At 37.1% G+C, this 12,878-nt stretch overlaps 1 protein-coding gene across 2 annotated transcripts; it reads right to left on the bottom strand.

Annotated features, from left to right (window-relative positions):
- Window positions 1–359: 359 nt before the first annotated feature.
- On the bottom strand, window positions 360–9,293 carry LOC149209789 (uncharacterized). 2 transcript variants are annotated; one of them, XM_089396511.1, is made up of 2 exons: window positions 8,705–9,293; window positions 360–809 (listed from the first exon to the last, which is right to left on the bottom strand). In XM_089396511.1, the coding sequence occupies exon 1, from the start codon at window positions 9,185–9,187 to the stop codon at window positions 8,723–8,725; it is 465 nt and encodes a 154-aa protein (XP_089252637.1). In that variant the 5' UTR covers window positions 9,188–9,293; the 3' UTR covers window positions 360–809; window positions 8,705–8,722. The 2 variants fall into 2 exon arrangements, with proteins under 2 accessions (XP_089252637.1, XP_089252638.1); XM_089396512.1 differs by lacking the exon at window positions 360–809 and adding an exon at window positions 5,962–6,380.
- Window positions 9,294–12,878: the final 3,585 nt, after the last annotated feature.

Below are 12,878 nucleotides of genomic sequence, written 5' to 3'. Positions count from 1 at the left end.
ACGGGGTAGCAGTTGTAGAGGAGAAGGTGACACCACCTAACATGGTCACCAATAGAGGACGTGATCTACCTCCTATAGCTCCTAATTCTTCAACTTCTTAAGCACAACAGAGTCCACTGCCAATGCTAGCCCCAGAGACTTCTTCATCTACAGGGAAAGTTGTTACATTTTGTTGCAAGGACAAAGAAAATCAATAGTATTAGTTATTTGGTACGCTGAGATACTAACAAACAAATGCTTACGCTGAGATACTAACTAGAATTTAGTACATCTGCCGCCTTTAACATTTATTAATACAACTTAAAATTCACTTTAATAAAACAATCTACTTACATTAAAATTAGGAAAATTCTCCTATGAAATGAAATACTACATCACCTCGGCAATGATAGACATTTTATTTACCTTAATCTTGAAAAAAAAATTTGGGTTGTCTCAATCGGGAACAGTAATAATAACTGCTTAGAAGCCATAATAAATGCTTAGCGTTGCTATGTTATCTGGAATTTACTGCATCCTGCCATAAGTGTGTCCACCCAAATTCATGTAATATTTAATAGCAGTGGTTTGTGACATTTTAATGCCGCAAAAGTTAAAGATCAGATCCAATTGCAGGCAAATGTACAATGAAGTACACACATACAAAATTATCACAACAGCAAAATGGAGCCAAGACAATAATCAAGCATATTATTCAACTAGTTAGATATATATATTTCATAAATATGTCTTCAGGTTCAGGACAGTATGCCAAGATCACATTCCTCTTCCTGGGTATAAAAGTAAGCTTCTGATATTTCCCTGTCCGTCTGAAATTACATAAAAGAAACATGCACAGAAAAATAGAATATATCAATGACTGAAAACTCTTGATATAGCTGTTTGAAATGAGAAAAAAATATATATAATTTATTTTTACATGGATGAAAAAAAAAAGTGAATGGGGAGAAAAAAAAATTATACTAATTTTTACATAGCAATTAATAACATAGTATATAAAAACATATTTTCACACAAAGTCTTGAGGATTAGTTCAATTGGTTGAGTTGAGTTCTTGTCGCTAAAGTACATCCCTAAAAGAAAGTCGGTTAGACTCTGTTAATGAACTAGCGAGAAGTAATTCTTTTTTATTGGATCTGCCGAATATCTTGGCAGAAGGAAAAAAATACACCTTCACACCTAAAAGAGATGGTCATAGTTTTACATAAATAAAATGATGAAAACCTCAGATGAAGAAATGTTTGCACTAATATTTAAATAGAAAATTAATAACATAGTGTATAAAAGCACACATCCACATTCTGCGAGAACAAGCGTGGGGGTGTTGTAAATTGTGCATCTGTGTACAATGCAAACTGTGAAAACAGAGATTCAATGTTGGTTTTTTACATAAATACAATAGAAAATACAAATTAAAGCTAATCACACTATGATGTGTTATAAGGTGTCAAAATCGGCTAAAATTTGACTACACGATAAATAAAACGCCATAATAGATATTATTAATACTAATATTGGTTTTCTGCATAAATACACTAATAGAAAATACAAATTAAAGCTAATCACACTATGCTGCGTTATAAGGTGTCAAAATCGGCTCAGAATTTGACTACATGATAGATAAAACGTTATAAAAGATATTATTAATACAAGACAATTACAGTATATCAACTTGTACCAACCATGCCAGAGTGCAGCACTTTTCTTTGATTTTAAACTATCTTCATGCCACTTTTAAAGAGACGCCCAACTTCATACTCAATCCTAGGCTGCTAAAATATATGTTGGTTTGAGTCTTTTCCTTAATATAATTTACAAGGATTTCTAACTAAAATTGCAGTGTAATTTTGTTAATTTTAGGTATGTTCTATGTTTCGAGCAATTTATTTCAATTCTCATAGTTAGCTCCATATCTTTTCCAGATTAGCAATCAGATCAGCAGTAAAGTAAATTGCAGATAAAACATAAACATAAATAGCAGAAGATAAGTAGACAGAGGAAGAGATCCCAAGTGTGTGGAAATGACTTGAAGGCCATCTCTATTTATACTAAAACGTTGAGCACATGTGGGGTTTATTTGGTTGTCGGCCGACCTTGACGAAGTGTCTTATAACGCAAATAAATTCATAACTCCTGAATACTTATCGGAATCAAATGATCTTTAGATCAATCCTACACCTCTCGATGAGAGGGGTCCAAGAAAAATATCAGTTGTCATAAATAAGATGACCCACATGGAGTTTGGACCTAGTAGCCAATTTTAACACTCCCTCTTAACTAGAGAGAACTCCATCTGTTGATCCATATGTCCCACTGTACTATCTCTACCATCAGTGCCCTGCACTGCTCTGATCTGCTAAGCTCTGCTTTGTTGAGCTCTGCTCTGCTTTGTTGAGCTCTGCTCTACTTTGATCTGCTGAGCTCTGCTCTACGTTGATCTGCTCTGCTGAACCATGAAGAAGAAGAATTGATCAAAAATGTCTCATACCATTCTCTACTGACCCGAAGTCAATTTCATCTGAAAAGAGTGTATCACATCACTCTCACTGACCCGAAGTCAGTTTTATTAATCCCAAATCAATGTCACAAGAGAGTGTCTCAAACAACTCATACGGATCCCAGATCAATGTCACAAGAGAGTGTCTCAAACCACTCATATTGATCCCAGATCAATGGAAGTCATCCTAGCATAGGGAGTACAGTAGATACAGCGACGCGTCCATCGATAGTATTATTATGGTCCCTATCCTCATTTCCCTGCTCATTGATCAGATGAGAGGTACTTCCCATGAGTCCCAGACTGCATGGATAGGATGCCTCAACAGGAGAACTAATCATCCTGTCAATGGATGCCACGGAGAACTAATCATCCTGTCAATGGATGCCACGGAGAACTAATCATCTTAGCCCACAAGAGAACTAATCATCCTGTTCCACAGTCGCCACGGAGAACAAATCATCCTGGCTCACAGGGGAACTAATTATCCTGTTCCATAGTCACCACGGAGAACAAATCATCTTGGCCCACAGGGGAACTAATCATCCTGTTCCACAGTTGCCACGAGAGAACTAATCATCCTGTTCATAGCGCACCACCAGGGGAGGTTGAGTCGCCCTGTGGTCGTATGTTGCTCCAATAAGTACCCCAAGCCCCCCAGAGCTCCCAGAGTTCAATGCATGCAACATGCAAGACCCTTATAAGAAGGTCTCTCAACAACTCCAAGTCATTCGAGAAAGTCATAGATTTGACCTTTCCCTGGGGCTTTGACAAAATGTTTGTGACCTGTACATCAATCTCAATGTGATGGAGCCTCCTCGCTCATCAACTTACCATATCGCAAATAAGGCAGTATCTGATGTCTATCTGCTGGAGCAATCATCGAATACAGGATTCCTCAATAATCGAATCCCCCCTCTGGTTGTCACAAAATATCACAATGGTATTCATCATGTGTACAAACAGCGCACTTAAGAGCTTCTGCAATCATGCAACTTCACACGAGATCATACTCGTAGCTATGTATTTGGTCTCGGCGGTGCTTATAGCAACCGACTTCTGTTTCCTACTCATCCATGATATCGAAGCAAAATCCAAAAAGAACCAGCACTGAGAAGTGCTCTAGTGATCCTCCACACTGCCTGCCCAGTCAGCATTCAAATAATCATGCAGTTTCATATTTCCGACAGTGTATCTCAATCCATGAGAGATTGTGCCCCAAAGATATCTCAGAAGATTCTTAGCACCAATCCAGTGAAGCTCAACCAAATATGACCTCACCATGCTAACTGCAAAACACATGTCCCAACGGAAGTTCACCAAGAACATCAACGCGAATGAGTTTATGAAACTCAAAGGCATTTCCCAAATATGGTCCGACATCACTACCATATAACTTCTGAAAGTTAAGATCCTCGAGGTAGTCACAGGTTTGCGGTTTATCATTCCACATCCGGAATCCAACTCCCTCTTACTTCTGCAAATGAGAGGGTTTGCACCTGTTAGAAACATGTCGTCCTCATAAGGTGCCGGTATGAGAGGTCTATCATCCACAACCTTCGGGTAATGGTTTCGATCAATTTCACTCCTAGTGAATCTCAGCATCATCAGATAGCTATCAATCCTCTCAAATAGCCTCGGGTGTTTTTCTTCAAGCCATAGAGGGCTTTCTTCCACCTGTATACATGAGATTCCCGATCATGAATCTCAAACTCCTTGGGTTGTTCCAAACATGTCGACCCGTTGCATGAGGGGAATGGTCCCCTTATAAGATTTTCCTTCGGTACATCTCAGACATGTACCTTCATGCTCTACTTGAATTCAGACATCCCTATCACCATTTGACTCACATCAGGTAGGGCCCCATACGTAGACCTCCGGTGTTATAGATGCAATATGTCAATTGACATGATTCCCAATGGACCATCTTGCAACTTGATACAAATTGCCAACCCTAAACCCATGAGAAAAAAGCATCTTTGAAAATTATATTTTTTAACACGTACCTTTCCATCGATGAATGCCACCCTGAAACCTTTGACTTCCATTTCCGAGATAGACACCAGGTTCTTCTTGCGATCAGTGACATAAAAGAGATTCTGTACATGAATCAAATTACCCTTATTCAATTGAGAATTATCATTCCCTACACCCTTTCTGGGATAGGTGGCATCGGCTCCAAGTATAATCCCACGATTGTTTCCATCTCTACCAAATTAGAGAGTGCACCCATCTATCCGATGAAGTGCCTTGAAGCACTACAATCTATAAGCTAGATTCCCAATGAATCTAAAGGAGAGGGCCAATACAAGATAACGCTTCTTTATTTTATCAGAAACAAAATTTGATTCTTCATACCTGGGGTTCCTTGCTTTCTATGAAGAGTCGGCCATTTTCTTGATGACCTGCATTATCTGTCCATTCCTTTGATCATTGAAGATGTCCCTGGAATGATTGTTATCATCATCAAGTGATGTGTCCCTACCATTCGGACACTCCTTTGCATAATGGCCGAACTAGTTATCTGCCTTTCCTTCCACCCTGAGATCCGGTCTTTCAATGAAGTGTTCTTTTGGTAGGCCATATTCTGCTGCGCCATTCTGATAATATTTTCTGCTTCAACTTCACCCTTGGTGAATTTGAAGAGGGATGAGGAATCCATTGATCCTTTTGTCCTTTCCCAACTGTCTTCGGTGATTGCTCTTTCACTCTTGCTTGGGCATTGTCTTCAGCTCAATTCTGATACCATGTTAATTTTAAGTATGTTCTATGCTTAGAGCAATTTATTTCAATTTTCACAGTTAGCTCCATATCTTTTCCAAATTAGCAATCACATCAACATTAAAGTAAACAGCAGATAGAACATAAACATAAATCGCAAAAGATAAGTAGAGAGAGGAAGAGATCCCAAGTGTGTTGAAATGACTTGAAGGCCACCTCTATTTATACTAAAACGTTGAGCACATGTGGGGTTTATTTGGTTGCTGGCCGACCTTGACGAATTGTCTTATGACGCAAATGAATTTGTAACTCCATGAATACTTATCGAAATCGGATGATCTTTAGATCAACCCTACACCTCCCGATGAGAGGGATCCAAGAAGAATAGCAGCTGCTATAAATAAGATGACCCACATGGATTTTGGCCCTAGTTGCCAATTTTAACAAATTCCAGAAGTACCTCCTGGTCATTTTCCAATTCACTTAATAAGTCCTAATAGATAGATGAAATGATAAGAAAACTCAGATTAAAAATTGTTTACACTAATCTTTACATAGAAAATTAGTAACGCAGTATATAAAAGTACACCTTCATACCCATAAGAGATAGTCATATTTTTACATAAATAAAATGATGAAAAACTCAGATGAAAAAATGTTTGCACCAATAATTGGATAGAAAATTAATAACACAGTCTACAGGTAGTGTATAAAAGCACACCTTCACATTCTAAGAGAACATGTGTGGGGTGTTGAAATTAAGCATTTGCGTACGATGCAAACAGTGAAAACAGAGAAATTCAATATTTTTTTTTACATAAATACACAGAAGATACAAATTAAAGCTAACCACACTATGATGCGTTATAAAGTGTCAAAACCATTACAGTATATCAACTTGTACCAACCATGCCAGAGTACAGCACTTTTCTTTTATTTTGAACTATCTCCAGCTTACTGGTATAAATTATGGAACATTTGTAGGTGGGAACATTTGTAGGTAGGTGCAAAATATATCTCGCCTTCCTGCCAACTTTTAAAGACACACCCAACTTCATACTCAATCCTACGCTGCTAAAATACATGTTGGTTTGAGTCCTTCCCTTAATATAGTTTACAAGGATTTCCAACTAAAATCCCAGTGTAATTCCAGAAGTGCCCCCTGGTCATTTTCCAATTCACTTAATGAGTCCTAATACATAGATGAAATGATAAAAAAAAAAAACTCAGATTTAAAAATGTTTACACTAATCTTTACAGATGAAAAAATATATAAACTAATAATTGGATAGAAACTTAATAACAGTCTTCAGGTAGTGTATAAAAGCACACCTTCACATTCTAGGAGAACAAGTGTGGGGTGTTGAAATTAAACATTTGTGTACGATGCAAACTGTGAAAACATAGAAATTCAATATTGTTTTTTACATAGATACACATAGAAGATACAAATTAAAACTAATCACACTATGATGTGTTATAAAGTGTCAAAATCTGCTCAAAAATTGACTACATGCATATCAATAAATAAACGTAATAATATAATAATACAAAATTATTACATTATATCAACTTGTACCAACCATGCCAGAGTACAGCACTTTTCTTTTGATTTTAAACTATCTCCAGCATACTGGTATAAATTATGAAACATTTGTGGGTGAGTGCAAAATATATCTTTCCTTCATGCCAACCCTTAAAGGTATGCCCAATTTCATGCTCAATCCTAAGCTACTAAAATATATGTAGGTTTTAGTCCTTCCCTTAATATTATTTAAAAGGATTTCCAACTGAAATTGCAGAGAGTAATTCCAGACGTGCCTCCCAGTCATTTTCCATTTCACTTAATGAGTCCTAATACAAAGTAATAATTTCAACTACAGATTATCAGCACTTGGATCAATTTCCCGCAGCTCCTCCCAATCATTTTGTTCACAAATTGTTTTGTATAGGAATAACAAAGTGCAATTCGATAATTCAACTCTTCAAGCCAAATAACTTGACTGCAACTTTTATGGAAAATACCAAAATGGACTCGAGCACTGAGCAAACTAGTACAAAATTCCCTCAGTACAAAAATCCTTTAGAGACAGTTTAAAATATTGAAGTTCAATTCAATGATGTGGGAACGAGGTGAATCCTCTCCAGCAAATCTACAAACCCGTGGAAAGCGAGTCTTTTTTATGATTTCCATGACATCAGAATTCCTCCGGAGCTCATCGCCATCTTTCTGAAGTCAAATTTCTCTGTATGATGGAGAGTCATGCTACCTAATATTGAGCTCTACAAACATAGGACTGAATCGCTCTAAACCCCTGTTACCTCAGAGACGTCATGAGCATTCAGCAAGGACTATGTTTGATTTATGAACATTCAGCAAATACTATGCTAAAAATCAAACATTCTTAGGGGTGCAAAACAGAAAACGTCATTGTCCATGTTTGGAACAGCAAATGCAACATCATAAAACATGAGAATCACTTTTTGACAGAAATGTGCCACACCTTGTTGCCAAGGTAACCCATCAGGCCCCTTCCAACACATGACACTTTGAGATTGCGTATATAATGCCTCAAATCGCTTCTCACCCAAACTGAGAGGAATATGCCAACCATTTGCTTGCTGGCAGCTAAACAGTAATTCATCTGGCCATAACTAGATCTATCGTCCACTGCAGGGCTATCTGGCACCGGAGAGAAAAACATAGTAGAAGCTGAAGGCGAATCTGCTGCACATGCAACATATTCATCATCTGAGTGCAAAGATTTGATAGTATTATCAGAATCTGTCCTTCCTATAGATCTGCCCATCAACATTTGATCAGAAACACTGAAATTCCTCTGCAATTTTGGCTGCCTATTGGCAGAATCGTCATCCATTTTGGAACCCCAGCCTAGGACCTGAAATGATCTCCTATGGTAGAAAGGGTCGTTCTTCTGTGACCTTGAACCCTCAAAATCAGAATCCAAACTTATAATTGTCTACCATGTCCGTGGACTTTGCAGAAGCCGGTGACAAAGAGATTCTAGAATTTGTATCCTTGTCTTTACCTTATGACTAGCGTTTTCTGAAAAAGGCTAACTTATTTGGCAGCAGGACCATTATTTAATGTTATTCTACAGGTGATTAATTATTCCGCTTAAAAAATAGATACACAGCAAATGCTTCAGGGAAGCGCAAGCAAGTAAGAGTTTTTGAGATGGATGGAGAATTTTGGAACCCAAACTTTGTAGGGTTTTTAATGTTGCAAAATACGTGAAAATCCCCCAATCTTCTGCTACGATATTGAAGCAATTGTTTCATTTTATAGAGCAAAAGCATACACTATTTTCAAAGCTTAAGGAGAATGGAAACTTCTAGCTATTCTAGTCGAAACTGTAGCATAGCAGTTGATAATCAATCCGTAAAAATGTACTAAATGCGCAAAACAAGGAGGAGAACTCTTAGCCGCTGAGAAATTGCATTAACTTGCGAGATGAAAATTACCAGAGTGGACTGCATAATTTATTGACTGGTTAATGATCTCCCTATCTGAACGAGAGTGATATATCCCGTCCCCTGCTCATCACTGGCCGTCCTCCGTCCAGGAATAGTAATGGCCTCGTTACCCCCAGATATTTTCACCACAGTGCCCCTATCTTTATCACCTTCTATTGTCGCCCTCGCTGCGCTCAGCCATGGCATGCCTAGCAGCAGAGAGTAGGAGTCCTTCGGATTCGGCATTGGCAAAACATGGAATGTGGTCAAGATTCGAACCCGGCCAACATCAACGGGAACGTCCTCAATCACACCTGCTGGGATACTCTCAGCACCACCAGGAATTAGCAGAGAGTGAGTACTCGGCCCCGTGGGTTGGAGACGCAGAGCTTTCATTGTATGATAGGGCATTATATTCACTGTTGAGGCGCTACCTATAATAGCGTCGCGGACGACATTCCCGGCTATCACCACGTCCACTGTCAGAGCCATTTTCACAGGCGAAACCAAACCAGAAGGAAATGTGTTCCCTCTTGAGCTTATACACTCCCGAAATTTTAAACCCTGATCCAAACTTTTCCACGGATGAGAATGGCATTTACAACTTAACCGGTAATAAATTAAATTATAAAAATAATGAATTGCATTTAAAGATGACCTGGTTAACATTAATAAAAAAAATATAATTGGGACAAATGTATTAATACCAATTTCAATTTTAATTTTAATTTTGGATTTAACTAGCATAAAAAGGATGAAAAAAAATTCAAATATCTTGAAAGATTTGATTTGGGTGGAATTAAAAAAATTTAAATTGATTTAATTATTAAATTTATGATTTTTATGTTTTTTATTTTTTTTTAATTTGATATTAATTAAAATGTTAAACAAGATATTACAACATTTATACCATATATAGTTTTATGTTTTTTATTTTATTTTGACGGAGTCAAAATGTTAAACATTACAACATCTTTACAATATTGAATTGGATAGCCTCTTGGCGCAACAATACTTTATCCATGTGGCCATGTCGATAGGGTTTGAGATTTTGGGAGTGTCTTAATATGAAAATGATGGATGGACCAAAGATATCTCCGGTCGGAATTGAAACAAGGTGGAGGGATAACAATTCGTTTTGCCATTTGCTCGATCCTCGCAGGAGAAGGCAAGTTTTCTTATTAGTCCCTACCCCTTCAAGGTTGTAGAGACTATAATAATCATTTTTAGTCCCTATTAGTTGGACATGGAAACCATTGAATGTTTTTGTTTTTAACCAAAGTTTTCCATTTATATTCCAAAGAAAAAAAAAAATCCCCACTTATGAAATACTTAAACGTATTTTTTCTATCCAATGAACGATTTCAAGATCTTATTTGACCTCATATCGAGTTCATACTTAAGATAAATTTCCAGCTGGCGAGAGCAGTTCCGTGTTAAATGAACTAATGCTAGCATTAGTTATTAAATATTTAATGTTTGAATAATTTTTCATGCCTCAAACTTTAATAAGTCAAAACTGTTAATTAATTGATTGAAACCACTAACTAGGAAAAAAGTTGAATGCCACTCACCTTTGAATGCTTGGTGCGACCGAGACCTGACGGAGAGAGAGTGTGAGGAAGAGCTAGTGTTGGTGGAGGTGAGTCTGGATGGAAATCGAAGCTTGGATCTAAATTTATTGTCGGGGTTAATGCCCCTATGATTACATTAGTTTTCTGTAAATAAGTGAAAAAGTAGATTTCAACAATTGTCATCGCAGACATCACAGTTTGTAATTATTCGAAAATTATATCATTAAATATTTAATAATAAAAACATTTTTTGCCAATTTATATGCATCGTTCACATTGAAAAATATTTCACCAGGATATTGTATTATGGAGCACCATAGTTTCCAAAGATAGATTTGATCAAGCTTGTGAGAGATAAATTATTCTTACAAAGTCGCCAATTTATATGCATTCTTCATGTGCAACAAGAGTCCAAGTTTGTAATGCAGTGCACATTCTAGGTTTGCTTTATGTGTGTATTAGCTTTCCAAAAAGGCGATCATGTGTGGAGTTCGTGAAGACACCCTTCAAAGTGAGCGGCAAGCTTTTAAACTTGAACATGCAATGAACGCCAAACAAGAGTGATAGGGGCAGTATCGGGTGTCGACTTGAGCAGTTTTCCCAAGCATCAAAATTACTTTATGAGGCAGTATCAAACTCCATGTGAGGACCCAACTTGGGGTTCTTTAACTAAAACTAAATTTATCATCTAATTTCACAACAAAGAAAATAACAGATAAATTAAATTTGATTTACAGCGTATTAAACATGTAAGGAATTTGATTTATAGCAATTTACATAAATAAATAAAACAAACGGAATAATACTTGATTTGGTGGCTCAGTTGGGGTACTCTTGTTGGGGTTACCCGATTATATTTTCCACCTTACCACTAGGAATGTTTATCTGACTTCCTAGCCCGGGGAACCTCCACAAGTTACCCAGCCCTCCAAGCCCAAGTCCAATGACAATTACCATAGTGTGTCCAAAAATAGGTCCAATGCTCTCCAACCACAACCAAATGCAAGCTTACAACCAAAACCAATCTCCTCCGTCCTCCTTCCTTCCTTTCCCTCTCAATTATTTCCTCCAATCCCAAAAATAAAGATCAATGATCCCTTTCTCCTCTAATCATCTTTCCCTTTATGTGTCCCCCACTCATCCACCTCAACCACCCACCATTGATGCCATCAATATCTACCCATACTTTTAATTTAATGACTTCGACTTTTCTTCCTATATCTTATCTAAAAATAAATTTGAGGAGGCAACTTGTCAAACTTTGGGAAATGAAATATTAATATTTAATTCTAAAATAAATTTGAGGAGACAACTTATCAAACCTAGGCAAATGAAATATTATTATTTAATTCAAAATAAATTTGAGGAGATAAACTATCAAATCCTGGGAAATTAAATAATAACTAACATTAAAATATTAAAATCAAATCATCGGTAAAATTACATATTCACAAGTATCTAATAATTTAATATTAATATGTAACAATATAACCTACTAATTATAAGCCAAAATTTTAAGGTTAGTTAAACACTAATCAAGATTAGTCATTAATCAAGCTTAACCATTGATTTTATATCTAAATTTTTAAGCTTTAGAATGCTAGTGTATTTGTGCAAAGTGTGGGTATGGAGCTAGCATATGCATACTTCATACATATACTACTAATACTTATTGGAATCAAACACAAAAGGTCAATCACTCAATAGGGAGGCTAGTAAGATAATGTAAGATAATAGGATCAGGTAGGCCATTACACTTCCAAAAGGTGGTTTAGGTGGACACCTTTGAAACTCGATATCCAATAGGGGCGCTATGTAAGTAGATTGGTGGGGGGCATGTTATACATCAACTAATTTGGTGGAGTTAACGGGCACGCTACTTGCAGATCAATACACTCCCTCTAACATTGATCTTATTGAGGACTTGTCCACCATTGATCGCTTGAGGATGTCGAGGTGGTATCACGTGTCAACAGTTAACAATCATCTAAATGGGTTGAGTTGTCATGTGGGCCAGGGTGAACACAATTGTGAACACGTTGCAAGTGTATTGAGTATAAGTGTCGAATAGGGTTCCAAAGGAGAGCCCACGCAATAGGGGTTACGACTATTTGAACTATCGATTTGTAGATTTAAACATGACTGTAGAATGGAGGAAGTTACAAGTGGTGGACTTAGATGTTCTGCAGAGCATTCTTAACCACTGGCAAAGAGATCATGGGTGTCTTTGTCATTGGTAAAATATGAGAGAAGGTAAAGGGATCTTTGTTCCTTGGCATCAGCCTTTGATGATGCACTATAGTGGCTCTTTGTGTTTGCAGAGTAGCAATGTTTTATGAATTGCTTCCTTTGTTTCCTTCTAAGCCAGATGGATCAATGTATTAATGATTCGAATGGAAAATGGCATCAACTCATGGTACTCATCCACCCATATTATTCATTGACCCATGGAATTTACCTATGATATTGTAAATGGCATCTGCCCGTGGTATTGTAAAATTCACCCATGGTATTCATTCACCCATGGTATTGTAAATGGCATCTGCCTGTGTTATTGTAAAATCCACCCATGGTATTCATTCACCCATGGAATTGACCCGTGGTATTGT

Source organism: Pinus tabuliformis, chromosome 1_2 (genome assembly GCF_031772625.1).
Source record: "Pinus tabuliformis cultivar Carrire ecotype Pingquan chromosome 1_2, CPIR1, whole genome shotgun sequence".
In the NCBI taxonomy this organism is placed as follows: Eukaryota; Viridiplantae; Streptophyta; class Pinopsida; order Pinales; family Pinaceae; genus Pinus; species Pinus tabuliformis.
This window is presented reverse-complemented; position numbering and strand designations above follow the sequence as displayed.